This window comes from Micromesistius poutassou (genome assembly GCF_964030765.1).
Source record: "Micromesistius poutassou genome assembly, chromosome: 8".
Classification (NCBI taxonomy): Eukaryota; Metazoa; Chordata; class Actinopteri; order Gadiformes; family Gadidae; genus Micromesistius; species Micromesistius poutassou.
Window position 1 is genome coordinate 3442511 of NC_140278.1, and position 18914 is coordinate 3461424.

Sequence of the window (18914 nt, forward strand, 5' to 3'; positions counted from 1 at the left end):
AATGACCAATAATCATGTAAATAATCTTTTATTAAAATACAATGAATTTCATTAGGCAATGGCACAAAGTGAATTGACAAGCAGTTGGCAACAAGACATGATAAGAAAGGTTATTCAAAGTAGTACAGCAATATACCATATAGTATTAGTGCATTAATTGTATAAAGATGGAATAAAAAATAAATAAAACAAAATCAATAGAAGGAACATAAATCGTTTGCAATCAGATGTCGTTGAAAAGACGGATCTTGAGAACTTCACAGCACGGTCCTGAACTCATCGAAGATGAAACTGGGGACATGAGCTTCAGCCACCTTATGGTAAGTAGAGGAAAGGATAACAACTAAATCACTCATTCATTTACATTTAGGGCATTTAGCAGACGCTCTTATCCAAAGCGACTTACAATAATTTGTCAGAAGAAAGAGAAACAACAATATATCGCTGTCGGTACAGTAAGGATGTTCATAGAACCAAGTCCCAAGCACTAACAATTGCACGGTTAACCCATTGCCCGTACATAACAAAGCTAGGTAGGATAAGATGCTGCACAATTCTAAGAACTATCTAAGACCGTTAAAACCTCCAAATATGCAGTCATCAATGTGGGTTTTTTGTAGTCAGTAGTATTATATTGGTCCAACCAGAAGGGTGATGTCGGGTAAGGCTTAAGAACCTTTCAGTTAAAATGCTCTTGATTGTGCAGTGATTGCTCAATGTTTTGCTACAACAGGCCTTTGGATTTGGTTGTGTTTTGGTTGTGTCAACATGAGCCTGTGTGGCTAGCGTGACGGTGGCCCTACCTTGCGAGGCAGCTTGGTGTACTTCACGTAGTCTTCCAGTAGCATCAGGGCCCCCACCACGTCCGACGGCATGTCAGGGATCTTCTGGCTGCAGGGGTCAGACAAAGTCAGATAAATGCCTTCCAACATTATACATACAGTATGTCGCTTTTTTTTTCGTTGACTCACAAGCTAGTGAACGACCTACATTTGTAACATTGAGCACCAAAATAACACCCATGTTTGTGTTACCTGGTGCACTGTTCCATGATTGACCGGATGAATTGACCAATGAGAGCCAAGAACTGCTCGGTGTATCGGGAGTGGAACTGCTTGAGCAGCGTGAGGAGGCCGAGGACCAGAGGGGGCCAGTCCACCGGGTCGGCGGCCTTCCTGCAGGTCATACCTGGAGGGAAGGGAACCAACAACCCAGGGGTCATTCCAATGCTTACCTTGACATGTGACACGAGACGCAACCACGTTACGTGTTGAGCGGGTTTTATTACCAAGAAATCTGTGATTTGCTGCTAAAGTGTGTGCAATGTATGCGCTATCAGTGTGTACTCGGCACCGGCAAAATGATGTTCCCTGAAATCCTTTGCCATCGCACGTAATTTCAGTCTATCGATTTCCTTTCCATTTCCTTCACGCTGACTTATTGAGTCCATTCTGCCTCCGGGATACGTAGCCAGCCGGGTGACTAGCGGTCGTTAGCGTGCACTACTGATGGCGTTTTGGACTTTGAGGATATACAAACTACACAAAACAGCGAGCGGGGCAGGGATTCAAACCAAGACTGAGTTTGTAAGCTGACTTTGAGATGTATATTATTACACTTTTTGACATTTTCCACAAAATATATTAGGTAGGTGCATACCTAGTGATATGTTATGGTTATTTTACATTTTTAGTTAAATGATGTCCACACTTTAAGAACCTAAAATATGACACAAACTGTCTTAATTAGTGCAGTAAGAAATGACAATAAGGGTGGAATATGCACATAAAAAAACATGTTTTCACTTGCCAACGTTTTTGGTGTACTGTAGTTTGGGCAGCTGGGTGATGACAAACAGGAAGTTGACGACGGGGAAATAAGGAAGGCGCTTGGTGGTGATGTAGATCTGTCAACAGACAACCAGAAAACACGTGTTACACCACTTACAAAGAACACAAACACACCTCATTACATTGTCAATCGTCTCATTCAGTGGAGTTAGTAGGTAAAAACCAAATGTAAAGATGTACTTCTGGTATGCAAAGCAAATCAACGTCAGTTGGTCTCACACACACACACACACACACACACACACACACACACACACACACACACACACACACACACACACACACACACACACACACACACACACACACACACACACACACACACACAGTTGCCCGGGCAACCACTGAGACTACGATTTTCCGTGCGGACCTTGTTGAGCGGGTTGTGAACGCCGGCCGCCTCCAGGTAGGCGGTGATCTCGTACAGCAGCGTGTCCTCCTTGGGGTAGGGCAGCGACGGGTCCTGGTAGTGGGCCTCGATGTCCGCCAGCAGGGACCTGAGGGCAGCCATCACAACAGCTGTTAAGAGTGCGGCCTGCGGTCGGTGTCGGAGAAGGACTCAGCGAATCACCCACCACCACGTGGGGGTTGAGTGCTTTGTAACTGAAAACTGAATGGGTCTCCTCTGGCTTTTAATGTTATCATAGGCAGCAGCAACACCTGGCAGGTTGTGTTCATCCTTTGCGATGAACACAACCTGTGAAAATGTTATATACTGTAGACAGTTCAGTTAGCAGCAAACCAATGACACTGTCTTTTCTGGCCATCGCTGTTTCTATTAAATAGAATAAGGCAACCCCCGGATACATGTGCTATGTACCATGATCTTTGGTGTCATGAGCTTTATTTTCCTGTCAGTCACAAAGCATACAGTAAAAAAAACAACCAGACAAACTTGGACCAATCCCGAGGTAAGTCTTACTTGTTGATGTTGTCCAGGGCAGCGGCGAGGTGCTTGGAATCAAACTTGCAGGAGTAGTTGAGCTCGTGGGCGATCTGCTGTCGGAGGATCTGCATCTGACCGACCTGTGAAGAACACAAACATGAACGGTGATGGCTCTCCTGTATCAGACAAAGCATCTACCGAAATAATCATAAAGCCGCTGGATACTGGACTTTAATGATCAGGTTTATTAGTGGATTGCACTAATCAATATTTCATTGCGTTGTTCCTTCAATGGTGATTCAATACTTTTGATGGTTCAACCTCACCAGCGAGGTTGAACCATCAAAGTGGCTATTATTAAATGAATAGTAAACGATTGTGAATGAGCTCTGAGATGGGAGCGGGTGGGGAACCTTCATGATGGCCTCCAGATACCCCCCCCAGATCTTCTGGGTCTTGGCGGCAGCGTTGGCGTACACTTTGCTGGCGTTCGCTGAAGGCGAGGAAACAAACGAAAAAAGGGAACCATTGCATTATTCATCGCGTCATTGACAAGACAAGACGGGGCGCTGGCGGGCGCCGCTTTTAAAGAGGGCCGTCACGTACCCACGATGCCTTGGACCGGGTTGGCAGCTGTCATCATGCCCTTGAAGACTTCCACCACGGCCTTGTCCCGCAGAATGCCCCTCTGCAGCACGGTCAGGAAGTTCTGAGGAGCGGCACGGCGAGATACATAATGATAGGGTCAATAGGCCGCCGGTGTGTGTGTGCACGTGCATGATCCTCTGAAGTTTCCCATCAACTGATCAATATGTGTGGTCTGTGGCTGGAAGACTCAAAATGTGCTCTCGGCCCGCCCACGCATAGAGATAAGAACACACACACACACACTTCGACTTCGAGGAACTTCCTGTTAGTCTCTCCCACACAAGCGTCACAAACCACCAGTCAAGGCCGGCGCTCGTCAATGAAGCAACCATTACCGACACCGGATTGGTCGAAGGGAGTAGCTCCCGACCATCCGGCACAATCACCTGCAGCTCCTTGACGATCATGAAGCAGAGCAGGCGGTCCAGCCCGTTGAGGCCGAAGGTGCCCAGGGTGTCCTGGATCTCCGAGAACAGCCGGTTGCTGGTCACTTCCTGGTGGCTCTTCAGGTCGTACCAGGTGTTGAGCTGGTCCATGAAGCACGTCGCCCTGGCAACGTGAGCAGGGAGGAGTTAGTCACTGGGGTCGGGGGTGCAACGCCCAACGGCCAATTTAGCAGCGGCCAATTTGCAGCCGAAGTGACTATTTACAATTCATACTACGGGGCGGCACGTGGCTCAGGAGGTAGAGCGTGGTTAACTTGTAACCGGAAGGTTGCTGGTTCGATCCCGGCTCCTCCTAGCTGAGCGTCGAGGTGTCCCTGAGCGAGACGCCCTAACTGCTCCTGACGCGCTGGCTGTCTCCGCCGTCGGTGTGTGAACGTGTGTATGAACGGGCGAATGCCAGGCAGTATCGCAAAGCGCTTTGAGTGGCCACTGGTCAGAAAAGCCCTTTATAAATGCAGTCCATACTTTTTTTTTTAGGTATTGTCCGTAATGTCTAATTTATTCAGACATTAAAGTAGGACAACAACAGACGAATGAATACCATGGTGGTCACACGACGTCGACGTTGCACTGCTAACAACAACCACCTTGCTGGCGGATTGAACGTGACCACCCTTCCCGTTCCAAGCCCCCCCGTCCCCGGGGCCCCGCCCCTCTCTATAACGGGGGGGGGGGCGAGCGTCCTACTTTGGGTCGGTGATGCGCAGGACCTCTCTGCAGAGCCGGCCGATGAAGGTGGCCGACTCGTCCACCGACGGGAACTTGGGGATGGGGATGTGGGTGGACTGGTACACACTCTGCCAGTCCTGGATCTGCAAGCAGAGCGGGGGGTGGGTGAGGCTTTTAATGTTAGGTTAGGTTAGGTTAGTTTATTAGTCTCCACCAGGGAGAAATTTGTCGTGGAGACAGGGAACATGTTGCATACATAAAAACACATACAGTACAAAAAGAACATCAAGTTAGAAAACTGGTGGAGTAAACAGACCACTGGACAATCCTGCACATGCAGCAAGCCGACATGAACGTCATTCACATGCATCCACACCGCTACTCTAACTGTAATCATAAATATACATTCATATCAGCATCACATAACCTCAAGCATACATTAATCAATTCACTCACATATGTCCATAGTTTGACTCATAATACATTCATTTCCATATACACATAGCCTATGTTCGTATGCATATACAGAGACATCGCAATCATTTCCTGCTGTTGAGAAGCTTGGTTGATACAGGCACAAAGGAATGTTTGTATCGATTGTGCCTGCACAAGGGAAGCCTATATCTCCTTCCAGAGTTCAGGAGAGTATATTCACTATTCAGCACATGAGAACTATCTGTTAAAATGGCATTTGCCTGTCTGATCGTCGCCTGCTCAAAAAGGTCCTGTGGATTTAGGGGGGGTGTTATTCCCATAATCTTGCCAGCAGTTTTGACAAGGCTTGAGATTTCAGCTCTAGATTTAACAGTTAAATTACCAAACCAGCTGGTGATACCATAGCGGAGTATTGACTCAATTGCTGCTCTATAAAAAATTAGCATAATATTTTTGCAAACTCCAAATACTCTGAGCCTACGTAGGAAATGGAGACGTTGGTGAATTTTTGCACAAACATTGGCCACCTGTGTGCCCCAGCTCAAATCGCTGTCAACATGGACACCAAGGTACCTAAATGTTTTAACCTGCACAATGTCCTGGCCGTGGACGGCCACAGGGCTCTGGTCTCCCATTGATCTAGGATCCAGCAACATCTCAACAGTTTTAGTTGTATTAATGAGCAGCGAGTGGGCATCACACCAGTTGACAAACTTGTCAACCGCAAGTTGATGAACACTCGAATTAGTATGTTTGGTGAGCAGGCTAAGTATGACAGTGTCATCAGAAAATTTTAATGTGAATTGATTTGGCTCAGAACTGACACAGTCGTTGGTATACAACGTGAACAGAAAAGGTGAACTAACACACCCCTGGGGGGCACCAGTGCTGCATACAGCCAGGTCAGACAGAGCTGAGTTAAACTTAACCTGCTGTGGCCTATTCGATAAAAAAGAATAGTACCACCGAATTAAGAAAGGATTGACATTTAGCTGAACTAATTTCTTCAAAAGAATGTGTGGTTGAATGAGATTAAAAGCGGAACTAAAATCAACAAAAAGAAGTCTAGCATATCCAGCTGGATTTTCTAGGTGCTTCAGAACAAGATGCATTACAGTCGCTATGGCATCACTTGTGCTGCGGTTTTTGGTGTAGGCAAATTGATATTTATCAAGCGCTGGTTGCACAGCTGTTCGGAGCTTCTCTATCATGATCTTCTCTAATGATTTAAAAACATTTGAGGTGATGGCCACCGGCCGGTAATCATTGTCCTCCTGGGGACTGACCTTTTTAGGTATGGGTAATATAATAGATTTTTTCCATAGTCTTGGCACTGTATAAGTGTCCATGGAAAACTGGAATAGTTTCACCCAGACCGGGGACAGTTCCTCAGCAAAAGATTTCAAAATAAAAGCTAACAGGCCGTCTGGACCTGTTGCCTTTTTAGTCTGAATAGTTTTAAAAGTTTTAATGACTGTTTCCAGATCAATTTCAATTCTATCCACATTTAAATCACAAATCACAGATTCTAAAACATCAGCACAATCAGCACTGTTATCAACATTAAAACGCATATAAAAATTGTTCAGTTCATTTGCCCTGGTAATTTCGTTATGAGCAAACAGAGGTTTCTTTTTCGCGTCCATGTTCGTCATATGTCTAATTGAGTCCCAAAGTTTCTTAGTATTGCATTCCGCCAAATTTTGCTCTGCCCGTTCTTTATGTTGATGGCGCGCTGCTGTTATCTTCAGATTTAGGTCCTTTTGGGCCGCTCGGACCGCCGCTTTATCCCCCAACTTGAAAGCGCCTTTTTTCCTTTTAATACAGTCCATAATGTCAGGGGTAAAATAAGATTTATTGTTGGGATACCGTTTAATTGTCTTTGTGGGTATGACAGACTCAATGCAAAAATTGATGTAGTCAGTAGTTGCTTCTGTAGCACTGTCTATATCCGTATCCTTGAGAAAGATATCCCAATCCGTACAAAGGAAGCATCCCTTCAGCTCCTCCAATTTATCATTAGTCCATACCTTCACCGTCTGAGTGACCGGTTTGGTAGATTTAAAAACAGACCGATATGTGGGAAGCAGCTGAATTACGTTATGGTCTGAGTTTTTAAGTGGAGGTCTGGCTCTGGCAGTATATGCATCTTTTATATTCCCATAACATTTGTCCAGTATATTATTATTCCTGGTGCTGCACTTCACATATTGGTCAAATCCTGGCAGCGTTTTATTTAAGCTGCAATGATTGAAATCCCCAAGTATCATCATTGGGGCATCAGGCTTGCTTTCGAGATGACGGTGAACACAGTCTGCGATTAGATTTGCTGCCCTGCCCGCATTACCGCTGGGTGGGACATAGACAACGCACACAAACAAATTGGTAAATTCCCGGGGGAGATAGTGTGGCCGCAAGGTGACACACAAAAGCTCTAAATCAGGGGTGCATATTCTGTCCCTCACTGCAAGGTTTCGGCACCAGCTGTCATTGATGTAGATACACACGCCCCCTCCGCGGAGTTTACCTGAGTTTGCGTCTCTGTCCAAACGTACATGGGAAAACCCCTCAATCTGAATAAAATTGTCCGGAACATCCTTACCGAACCAAGTCTCCGTAAAAGCCATAATGCCCGACTCCCGATATTCATAGCAGGCTCCCACCTGTTGACGCAGATCATCCAGCTTATTTTTAAGGGAGCGGGGATTGCATAGGAGCATTGGCGGTAGCGGTAGCTTGGTGGCTGATCGTATGCGCCGTCTGATGCCACCTCTCCTGCCACGCTTCCTAGCCCTGCTTCGCCGATACTTTCCCCCCAGAATGTATCGTATCGCTCAACGTAAAGTGTGCTCATTATGTTTTTTTTTTGACTGATTTGATTCAGCTTTAGTGGCAATAAAATACTCATCAAAGAGGAAAGTCTCTCTCTCTCTCGTTCACTCTCTCTCTCCCTCTCGTTCACTCTCTCACTTTGTGTCTCTCTCGTTCACTCTCTTTGTGTCTCTCATTTACTCTCTCTCTTTGTGTGTCACACACACACACACACACACACACACACACACACACACACACACACACACACACACACACACACACACACACACACACACACACACACACAGACACACACACCTTGGTCCTGAGGAAGCTGTTGCACTCCTGCTCCACGTTGTAGTTGATGATGCGCGACACCTCCTCCTGCCAGATCTTGAGGCCGTAGATGCTGACATAGTCCTGGATGTACTCGAAGGAGCGGTAGAAGCCGTCCATGGTGGCCGCCATCTCCTTCAGCTTGGGCATCAGCTCACTGACCTGGGGGGGGGGAAGGGGAGGGGAGGGCAGGGCGTCCATGCAGTTATTTCACCTCCTTAGAGGGTCCATCGATACCGGCCACGTGCCAGAATACTGTTGACTGTGGGCTCAGACCAAACCAACATATCCTTGAATTTATAGCTTTGAAGACAAAATATTCGTAACTGCATGGCCGTCAACTTCACAGCTGTCATTCTGTAGCCCAGTTCGGGGAAACAGTGTGACTGACGCACCTTATTTCCTGACCATGACCTCATTTTTTTTCCAACCATTTATAATGATTACATTTATTTTCGCGTCTACATTTGTACTCCTCTTATTGTGAATAGAAACATATTATGTGTGTTTCTTTATTTTCTAGGGTTTAGAATTTGCTTGTGTGTGAGAGAGAGAGAGTGAGAGTGAGAGTGTGTGTGTGTGTGTGTGTGTGTGTGTGTGTGTGTGTGTGTGTGTGTGTGTGTGTGTGTGTGTGTGTGTGTGTGTGGACCTTGGCCTTGGGGTTGAAGATGAGGCCCTTGTGGAGGGCGTAGGCCACTCTCCTCACCAGCTCCTTCCTGATGCCGTCCTCCAGCAGCTGCTTGGGGTCCACCTGGAGAGACAGTATGGCGGTCACTCCAGAGCATTATGGCGTCGCTACTTTGAATATTTCATAAATTTCATAAAATCGGCAGGAGCCCGGCGTACCTTGATGATCCCCACCAGGGTGGTCTTCATCATCAGAATCCCCTCGGTGAAGATGGAGATGGCGTGGGTGAGCTTGGCCACCTGGTGTCCACACGCAGCACAACGACATAAGCTCATCTCTATTCATCTCTCATCTCTCACGTACGTTGTACGTCCTGGCACTTAGTACTTAGCATCATGTAGCGTCTTATCCTAGCTGTCTTTGTTGTATACAGGGAATGGGTTAACCCAGCCATTGTTAGTGCTTGGCACTTCTTTGTAAGAGCCATTTTCATGTTTTGAATGTACGACTCAATTTGTCCACTAGGTGGCACTCTTGCGCTGCAATTAAAATCTATTAAGGTAGGAACCTCGCCAGGTGGACAGGTGTTGCTGCCTAGAAGAGCACATACAGTTTATTGACAGCACGATCACTTCACTCCGCTACCTGCTGCAGTCATTGTTACGATGATTATGGAAATTGATAGACCTGATGTTTGTCCGGCCTAAATAAATACCCAAAAGATAAGGACGAAGTTGGACATTGTTATTGACACAACAGCCAGCCTACAGCGAGCGTGTCAGCTAAATAATTAGCCACAGAACTTTATGTTCATTGCCTGTGTAGCAGCCTTTCAGTGTCTTTAAGTTTTAGGCTTAGCCACTTACATTCTTACTGTACTTACAGTGATATATTGTGGTTTCTCTTTCTTCTGACAAATGCACTTACTGTAAGTCGCTTTGGATAATAGCATCTGCTAAATGGCCTGAAGGAAAATGTTAATCTTATAATCACTCCCAATGTACTTCTTTAACGATCGACTCCTTCGACGTCGGATTTAATGAAGCATACAGCAGTGCCACCTGGTGGCGATAAACAGACCATCACGTTATATTCAACAGGCGAGCTTGACCTCGTATCGCGCCCCCAGCTGCGAGTAGTCCTTCAGCTTGTCCTTGTCCAGGCGGGTGGGCACCTCCGTGATGTCATGGATCTGCAGCTTGATGATCTTGGCCAGCGACGTGAACATGCTGTCTGGGATGATCTGAAGCACCTGGAGTTGGAGACAGAGGTATACAGATGTGTTGAGTGCCCTGAGACAGATAGTATACATTTTCCCCACATGGATGGTTGGATGTTTTTCATCCTGATGAGAAACATTTGGCAGGTTCCTGCGAGAGGGCTGTGTGAGGAATATTTAAAAGGAGAACACTCCCCCCCCCCACCCCTAAACGTTGACCTTCTGAGGTTGGTTTTGTGCCCGTCTGAGGGGTATGGGGGCTCCCTGTACCTCAGCACCATGGATATAGGGCTAGTATAAAAACAACAACAACTGTATTGGATCTATTTACAACCGTATTGGATCTATAACATCCTCGCTACGATTTGACTTAACTTACCGACCAAACGGTCAAACAGGTGGGAGGGGGGGCTCAGAAAGCCTAGAAATGTCAGCCAGGAGACGTTCCACAGTCCACAATGACTCACTTTCCACCTGGTTTCGACCAATCAACACCCTCATTGTTGCAATAACCCACGTCGGAATTCACGATAAATACAGCGTGTCCGTTTTGAAGTACCTTCCTGACGTAGGCCACCAGCTCCCCGGAGTAAAACTGAGACACGCTGAGCAGGTCCGGGCTGTTGGCCTGGTTGATCCGGAGCAGGGGCAGGTCCAGGGCGGACGCCAGCTGCTCACACAGACATACAAGACATGTTAACAGACGACCCCTCGTTGTGACTATGCAATGTCTAAAAACAAGCAGCAAGGTATTGATTGATCAATGTACATTGATCAATCAAAACCTTGCCGCTTGTTTTTTTCAAACTTGTGTGTGGTTTCCAACCTTTAGGAAGGTGGCTCTGAGCTTGGTCACCATGGACGGGTTCACCCGGATGCTCTCCTGCATGATGCTGGTGAAGCTGCAGGAGGAAACGTGGGGTTTATAGCTACACACGGCAACCACAACAGCCTCTGACCTGCTGCTACCGCACCCTCCCTCTGGAACTCCCTCCCCAACCGCGTCACACAGGCCACCACACTCCCAGCATTTAAACAAAAACCTTTTTGAGATTGCTTTCGCCACATAACTCCTTCCCTTCCTCCTTTATTTTTACCTTTTTACTCATATACGTTCTTATTAAATGATATTGTTTTGTGCACTCTGTAAAGTGCCTTTGAGTATTTAGAAAAACGCTATATAAATTGAATGCATTATTATCATCATTATTATTATTATTATTATTATTATTATTATTATTAACAGCAGCATCCTGTCTCCTTCAAAACAAGAGCGCCCTTCATGGAAACAGAGTTCCTTGGTGTAGACTGAGGCACATTTCAGGAGACGGCCGTTGAGGTGGAGTCCAGAATGTTTGTTTATTTCTATAAAGTATAAAAACTGGCAACTGCCCGTCGGAGTCCTGAAAAGGACACGCGGGCCCATCGGTATTCTGGTTTGTTAACATGATGAATAAAGTGACAAGGCCGGCCAGGCAGACGTTCCTGGCGCCTGTTGCTTGGCCGACCATGCGATTGAGCCGTCTGGCGCCATCTGCATGCCAACAAGCGATCGTGCGGTCCGTGTTTAATACTAATTCCGGCCGATGGCTTGGCTTCAGAATGTAAAAAACTAAAAAAGTGATGTTGCTTAAGTTGAATTACAGAGGGTTGGATGCGAGTGGGCTGATTGGAACATCTCACGTTTTTTGGAGGTTGGCTATTTTGTGTTCTGGGGCCTGGGACCTGGGGGTAGCCTGATATGCATGTGGGTTCAAGGGCGATTGCTAACTTATAAAATATAGATATTAGATATCCGATACAGTTTTGATTGAAAACAAAAAGGTAAATGGTAAATGGACATTGGTCATGGTCATTTACACAGCGCTTTTCTAACCAGTGACCACTCACCGTGCTTTACAATATTGCCTAACATTCACCCATTCATGCACACACATACACACGCACCGACGGAGGTGTCAACCAAGGCGACAGCCAGGTGAGGCTCAAGGACACCTGACACTAGCAACCTTCCGGTTACCAGTCAACCCGCGCTGCCTCCTGAGCCACGTGACGCCCACATATAATAAAAACTAAATCATATGGTAAAAGGTTGCATTAAAAGGCCGCATAATATCTACAAACAGACGATAATGAATCCTACCCACAACTTCTATTCAAGCAAAATACGTTTTGGAACTACTGACTCCAGTGTGTCTGTGCTCATCTGACTCAGCTCAATGTGTGAAAGAGAAGGTGGTTCGTTAATGAACCGAGTGATAGCTGGCTCCGGTCTCTTTCCAGCAGTCCGGTGGAGGACTCTGTGGATGGTGCGGTTACCTGTCGATGATCTGCCAGGCGTAGGACAGGTCTCCTACGATCTGCATGGTGATCAGCACCTCCTCCTTGATGTTGATGGTGCGGATCATCTGGTGGAGGAACTTCCTGGTGTCAGCCAGGAACTGGCACACCTGCAGGTTCGACTCCAGCTGATGGAACTCCTGGACCTGAAATGGGTCCAGGTCAAAGGGTGGAAGAGAAAGGTCAGACAGTGATGGATCCAGAGAACGTTATCATGCTAAGCTACACCACGTGGACGTTTGAAAGACACTGTCTTTAGCACTTTTATCGATTTAATACTTTTATTAAGCAAAGGTCTTTGTTGGCTTTCATTCCGACAGCCTTGAACTGTACAGACCAAACACTCCTAAATGTAATGAATTGTACAAAGTCTTTCCAGAGCCGTTTCCCACAATGCTGCATGGGGTCCCCCACCGCCTTGTAATTCAATATTCAGAGCTGCTGAGACACTGTTTCATTATAAAGATCCCATCTGAAGACATCCTAAAAGCTTTGAGTCAGCGATTAGCCATTATTAACCACTGATTAGCATGCACTTTATTTTAATTTGCATGCAAAACGCATTAGCTTTCAGATGATTCTCTCAGGATAACCCACAGAGATTAGGCTGCTCCTAATATCATTACACAGGAGCTAATCTCTCAGTAATCAATGCCATCGCCACTGCATAGGTGAACATCATCCTTCCCTTAAACCCCAACGCCTGATGGTATTCCTATTAGGGGTGGGACAAAAACATCGATACGGCGATATATCGCCGCCTTTCTTTGTGCAATACGATAATCACTGGCGGCAAATTATCGATATTTGTACCAACAAAATTTGTTAGAATGGAAATATCGTCCAAAAATATCGACATCTTAATTCATATCATAAGGCAATGAATGAATGAAGGAAACTTCAACGGAAGTTAACTGAAAAACTCAGTTTGGACCATGAACAAAGACCGAAATACAGCACTTTAGCTTTTCACAGTAATTTTGTTTTCATGGTTAGACATATATCGTGACGTATTGTTAGGCTATAGGATTGTCTAACAATTTATATCGATTATTACAGAATTGCCGTATCGCGATTTTATCTGTATCGTGGGCCATGTATTGTATCCTGAGGTACCCTGTGATTCCCACCCCTCATTCTCATGTGAGGGGGGGATGGAGACGGGGTCTCACCTCCACCAGAGCCTGGATGAGCTGGACCGTCTTCCTGCCTGCCGCCGTGGAGTCCTCGTAGTTCAGGGACTCTATCTGCTTGGAGATCTCCCTGAACCAGGCCTGGAGGTTCTCTGTGAAGGGCGAGGAGGAAGCTTTAAGGCCCAGATCAGAGGGACAGTTTCAGAAGCCTGGGGGAGGCGGCATTCTGGAATCGTTTTCAGATCAATGACAGCAAAATGTTTTCCTTGCTGCGTTTTTTTTTCTCGCGTTTATCCGCTCTATGCAGCCTGAACGCCTCAGGTTGAAAAAACATCAACTCCATAACGGTAATTTCCGTTTTTTTCCATTATCCAATCACAACTGAGAGGCAGGGCTTCGAGGGCCAATGGCCAATTAAAAAGGGTTTAGGATACCAATACAGGGTATCAGGTGTATACGCAATGATCAATCTAATCAATGCAATTTCTAATGAGCATAATTATGAAGTATATAACATAATAAACACGCATAATCCAGAGGTTAGGGCTAGCAAGCGTCCACTTAGCTAACATCACATGTTAATAACGATCACTATTGAATAAAAACACAAAAGAGTAACGCGGTGCTGTGTCCCACCGTTCTTCTCCACCCGGGTAAGGGGTTTCACCCCGGAGAACACCTCCGCCAGCTCCGTCATCCTCTCCGACCCCTCCTTCTTGTAGCTCTCCCATTTGATCTGCTTCTCCAGCAGCATCTGCTTGAACATCTGGAGGAGGAGGGGAAGGGGGGGGATGCAGATGTTGGCCGCGGGCCCGACGAGTGGTGGCCATTAGTCAAATGAGAGGCGTAATCAGAATATTGAATTTGGGTTCCTTTTCGTCGCTAATCACGGCGGCGGCGGCGGTGGCGGCGGCGGCGGCGGCCGGGCATATGCTGGTCTGCCGACAGCCAGCAGAGCCGGGGCCCGCCTCCCCACAGATGGAGCCACCGCTGTTCACTTGTTGGGCCATCAATCTAGCTCGCTGTTTACACACGAGAACGCTCCCCGTTGCAACGCGGGGAGAGACGGCCGGCAAGGGTTGTGAAAATGTTTGTGCTTCTGTTTCAACACACAACCTTTTAGGCGTTGACTTATGCTAATGCTAATGATTGTTATGAATGTAAATTAATTATTGTTCATTTTGTTTACAATTGAATAATGAAATGTATACATTCTGTGTGTAGCTTTTAGCTTGCTGACAAAAAAAAAGATGATTAAAGATTAAAGTTGAATATTGAACTTGTGAGCAACTGAATTATTCCACTTCACCCCCGTTTAAATTTTTAATAAATAAATAAAAGATGATTTATTTATTAATATATGTACATGTATGTGTACATGTAAATGTATTAATCTTCTGATTTCATTTTTTCACAGTTTATTTTTTTCCTCTCTCGTTTTTAAATTTTTACTTTAAAAAAAAGAGAAAAAAAAAAATCAATAAGCAATTAAAAAAAAAAGAAAGTTCAGATTTTCATCAAAACGACCGACAACAGACACACAAGAACAGCAGTGTGTTTGTGGAGCTCCAGGGGAGCGGGCGGTAGGACAGGGTTTTACCTCTTTGAGTGTGAACTCAAACTGGGCCGTGTCCAGCAGCAGCTGGAAGAGCATCCGGGGCTTGTACTTGGAGTCCGTCATCACCTGGTCTTTGATCTGACGCAGGCGCTTGTTGTTCACGTCGTACGCTTCAAACAGAACATGAATGAACATGTCGTGTGATTTGTGGTTTCATTCAGAAACACATCGGACCATCAAAGTGCCAGCCCGGATTCCAGATCATGGATCGTTTAATAGAACACAAAACACTTAATAGAAAATTGCAGAAGTAAGCTGTCTTACTGTGTTTCAACTATGGCTGAAAATGTGTATGAATTTAAAAAAATATAATAATAATAAATTATTCATTAAATAACAATATTTTTCATTAATATTCATTAATATGTCATCAATATTTTTCAATAATATTTAATTTCCTATGTCAATAAATCCCATACTGACGGGTACATTCTTTTGTCCCATTCTTACCGGACTCTGCAGTGTGAAGCATCAGCCAGCGGATGGCGACGTTGCAGTCTCTCAGACAGTTGAGCAGCTTGGGGATGTTGTCCAGGATGATCTCCTCGCGCAGGAAGCCCTCCTTCAGCAGCTGCTGCACCTTGGGCTTCAGGGTCTCCATGCCGTCTGCGTAGCGGCACGCCTGAGACACATCAGTCATCAGAGGGATTTTTTTTTTTTTTTCACAACCACATATCGACGACTCGAACAAATGTTGAAGTGAAATTTTAAAATTTTGATTAAAAAAAATCAAACAGTAAATTTACTTTTGGAGACAAAATTTGAGCAGAATAAGATTTGATAATTTCAACATATTACATTGAGGTCCAAAACAGATAACGCACTCACACACTGTTTGTAATCTGTTAAAGACGTCATTGGCTTAAAAAAAACATTTTCTGCAAGTAAAATAGATATCTGCTCTCTCTACAGCTATCCATATAAAACCGTCACAGTACCTGCTCCTTGATGTTAGCCGAGTCCAGGGTGTAGTTGAGGGCTGTTTTGGCAGCCTTGTATGGCTCCCAGGCCTCCACCAGATTCACGGTGATCCCCATGTAGATGCTGATCACCTGGGTGTGGTACATGATACAAGTCACACTTCCACCGAACCAAAATAAAAATAATAATAATAAATTCATTAAGACAACCCCTTTAAACTGAAAGTGGGGTCCGCAATGAGCCTTTTCAAGGGTCACTCACCCAGTTGTCGGGGAAGTACTTGTCCACGATCTCCCTCATCTTGGCCTGCTGGGTGTGCAGGATGCTGGGGGTGAAGTAGAGGCACACATACAGCATGGAGGCCTGGTTGGCCAACGCTGTGCTGCGGTGCTCTGGCAAGGGATAGGCCGACACCTGACAGCACAGACGTACACACAGACAGACAACAGACAGACAGACAATAATGTAAGAGAGCACAAAACCTTTGTGCTTCTCCAAAATTTGTGCTATATAATAATTTTTGTATTGTGAGGTAGATTGAAGATATCTTAAAAGTTTATCAAAATGAGGAACTTGAGTGATCATACTTAAGGTAATTACAAAGCTGGATAAAAGCGTCTGCTAAATGCACTCAATTTCTAAATGTAAATGTAATAAAACACAGAGGGGAATGTAGTCATTACGGTACATTACAGTCCCACTAGGGTCGGTGCGTTGGCCGGTTCTGACCTGGTTGTAGATGTCGTCTGAGCGCAGTCGACCGATGACCATGCTGACGAAGGTCTGGCTGATGGGCACCCTCTGGAAGTAGCTCTCGGGGTAGCTGGGGGGCCGCTTGGCCCCCGGCTGGCTGGAGAAGCCCGTGCTACGCAGTAGCTTGCAGATGTCGTCCAGGTTGGAGTCCGCAGACGAGCGCGCCGCACTGGAGGACGGAGAGAGGAGAGAGATACGGAACCGGAGCATGACTTTAAAAAAAAAAAAAAAAAGTATTGAAATTATCAAATACAGATGAAATTACCTTTTCTTTTTTTTATGTATTTATTTATATATAAATAAATACAAACACATACACATTCTGAAGAGTGAATAAGTTATAATAAGATGATTATTGACCCTCCCATTGATGTTTCCCCTTGCAACCCGAGGCTGAGCTGTGATGTGACTGCCTTCATGAGGTTGGTTGACACTGGGAACTCAAGTGCCGGGGGCATTTTGTGATGTTAATGTCCTCCTATTCCAAAAAGGGTTCCACGGGAAGTCATACTACTAGTATTTTGCATAAACAATTGTATTTGATATAACTAAAGTTATATAAGATAGAATTCTTCTTGCAAAACACACACATACATTACATAAATACCGAGACACAATGTAATAATAAATGAGTCAACAACCATCTCCATTAAAGCACGCACGCACACGCGCACACACACACACACACACACACACACACACACACACACACACACACACACACACACACACACACACACAGACACAGACCTGTATCTGTAGTAGGACACCAGCATCCTCTCCCTGACCTCGCCCTCAATCTTCTGATCGATCACCGTCAGCATCACTCCATACAGGTACAAGGCCTCGCACTAGGGGAGGCAAAGATCACGGTAATGTCACTACACTGTTTTTGAACAATATACAAATCTCACTATTACCACTATCCATAGTCACTTTAAACTAAATGCTAAAACTGTTAATTATTTAACACACAAAATAAATTATGTTACATTTTCTGAATGTATAATTAAGATTAATAAAGACAGGGTAGTCCACCAAACATTCAGCAAATCTTTAGTAAGGTATCGGTGAGTATTTGTCCATGCTACTTACTAGTAGTTGTTTTCCATCCTCATTGATGATGACAGTCTCCAGGGTCTGCTGAATGTAAACCCCCTCATGCAGATCATCCAGGTATCTAGACACGCAAAAACAATAACACAGAACATCCCTGTTTCTTTACTCATTACAAAACTGGAGATGATTGTTAGACAATAAACTGGTTGCATTCAAAACAAGAACCACATAAATGGCCCGCTAAATCCTGCTTTACCTATTAAGGTCCATGATGTATTTGTGGACACTTTCAAACGCCAGATAGAAACGTGTCAGGATCTCAATATTGTTCTCTCTGAATTCTTCATCCAGGTCTTGAAGTTCTGGTTTGGCTTCAAGTTTCCCCTCATAGTACTCCGGACCCTAGAGACAAATCAAATATCATTAAAAAGTCTGCATGCATGGCAAACATCTCTCGCTCTCATCTATGGCCTAGGCTAGACTTTTATGCAGCATCTATCCACGTCAGAATGTGTGTGTGTGTGTGTGTGTGTGTGTGTGTGTGTGTGTGTGTGTGTGTGTGTGTGTTGATGTGTTGGATGCGTTGTACCTTGAAGTAGCTGAAGTCACAGATGATGTCTCCATATTTCTGCTGGTCACTCTTGTCTCTGAGCCTGAAGACTGTGGGGATGAACTCGGAGAGGCGCAGGAGCTCCGCGATGATCGCGTTTCCCCGGGACACTATCCGCAGCACCGCCTGACCACACAGGTTGTTCTCGGCGAGGAAATCTACCATCGCGACGATGTTTTGTCAGACAGTCCTAGCACACAAACACGCAAACATGGTTAAGGCACGTGTGTCTGCGCTGTCAATGTAAGCTAAACCCTACTGTAACGTTAGCCGATTAGCTCAGATGCTACATATTTAACATGTACATGCTTTACTATACTGCTATACTTTAACAACTAAGACCCCGTGTACATTCAGATCCCTTAACATTAAACACGTATAACGGTTTTACGGCATATTACCGAGCGTCTGGCTGCTTCAATTCCTGTTTACTTCCGCATGACCAATCACATGACCAAACAATGACCTCTGAGGGGGAGTGGGTCATGTGATTGGTCGCGTTTCGCTCATTGGCTGCGGGCTGCGTTTGAAACGCCACCAGCAACATGT

General features: G+C 45.3%; 1 protein-coding gene across 1 annotated transcript; it reads right to left on the reverse strand.

The window, feature by feature from the left end:
• Positions 1–12: 12 nt before the first annotated feature.
• On the reverse strand, positions 13–18809 carry washc5 (WASH complex subunit 5). Its single transcript, XM_084471580.1, has 29 exons — positions 18767–18809; positions 18345–18555; positions 18012–18157; positions 17792–17876; positions 17447–17547; positions 16673–16865; positions 16205–16357; positions 15961–16074; positions 15473–15644; positions 15005–15132; positions 14041–14170; positions 13444–13556; positions 12251–12417; positions 10758–10833; positions 10491–10601; positions 9824–9964; positions 8931–9011; positions 8734–8835; positions 8067–8246; positions 4518–4642; positions 3771–3933; positions 3343–3445; positions 3150–3229; positions 2773–2876; positions 2221–2347; positions 1810–1906; positions 1035–1188; positions 804–891; positions 13–314 (listed from the first exon to the last, which is right to left on the reverse strand). The coding sequence occupies exons 2-29, from the start codon at positions 18528–18530 to the stop codon at positions 258–260; spliced, it is 3477 nt and encodes a 1158-aa protein (XP_084327706.1). The 5' UTR covers positions 18531–18555; positions 18767–18809; the 3' UTR covers positions 13–257.
• Positions 18810–18914: the final 105 nt, after the last annotated feature.

Coding starts and splice junctions, on each gene's coding strand:
- washc5 (XM_084471580.1), bottom strand. CDS start 18,530: ATGGTAGATTTCCTCGCCGAGAACAACCTGTGTGGTCAGGCGGTGCTG. Junction 3,446..3,770: donor TGATCGTCAAGGAGCTGCAG/GTGATTGTGCCG, acceptor GCCGCTCCTCAG/AACTTCCTGACCGTGCTGCA. Junction 3,230..3,342: donor CCCGGTCCAAGGCATCGTGG/GTACGTGACGGC, acceptor CCTCGCCTTCAG/CGAACGCCAGCAAAGTGTAC.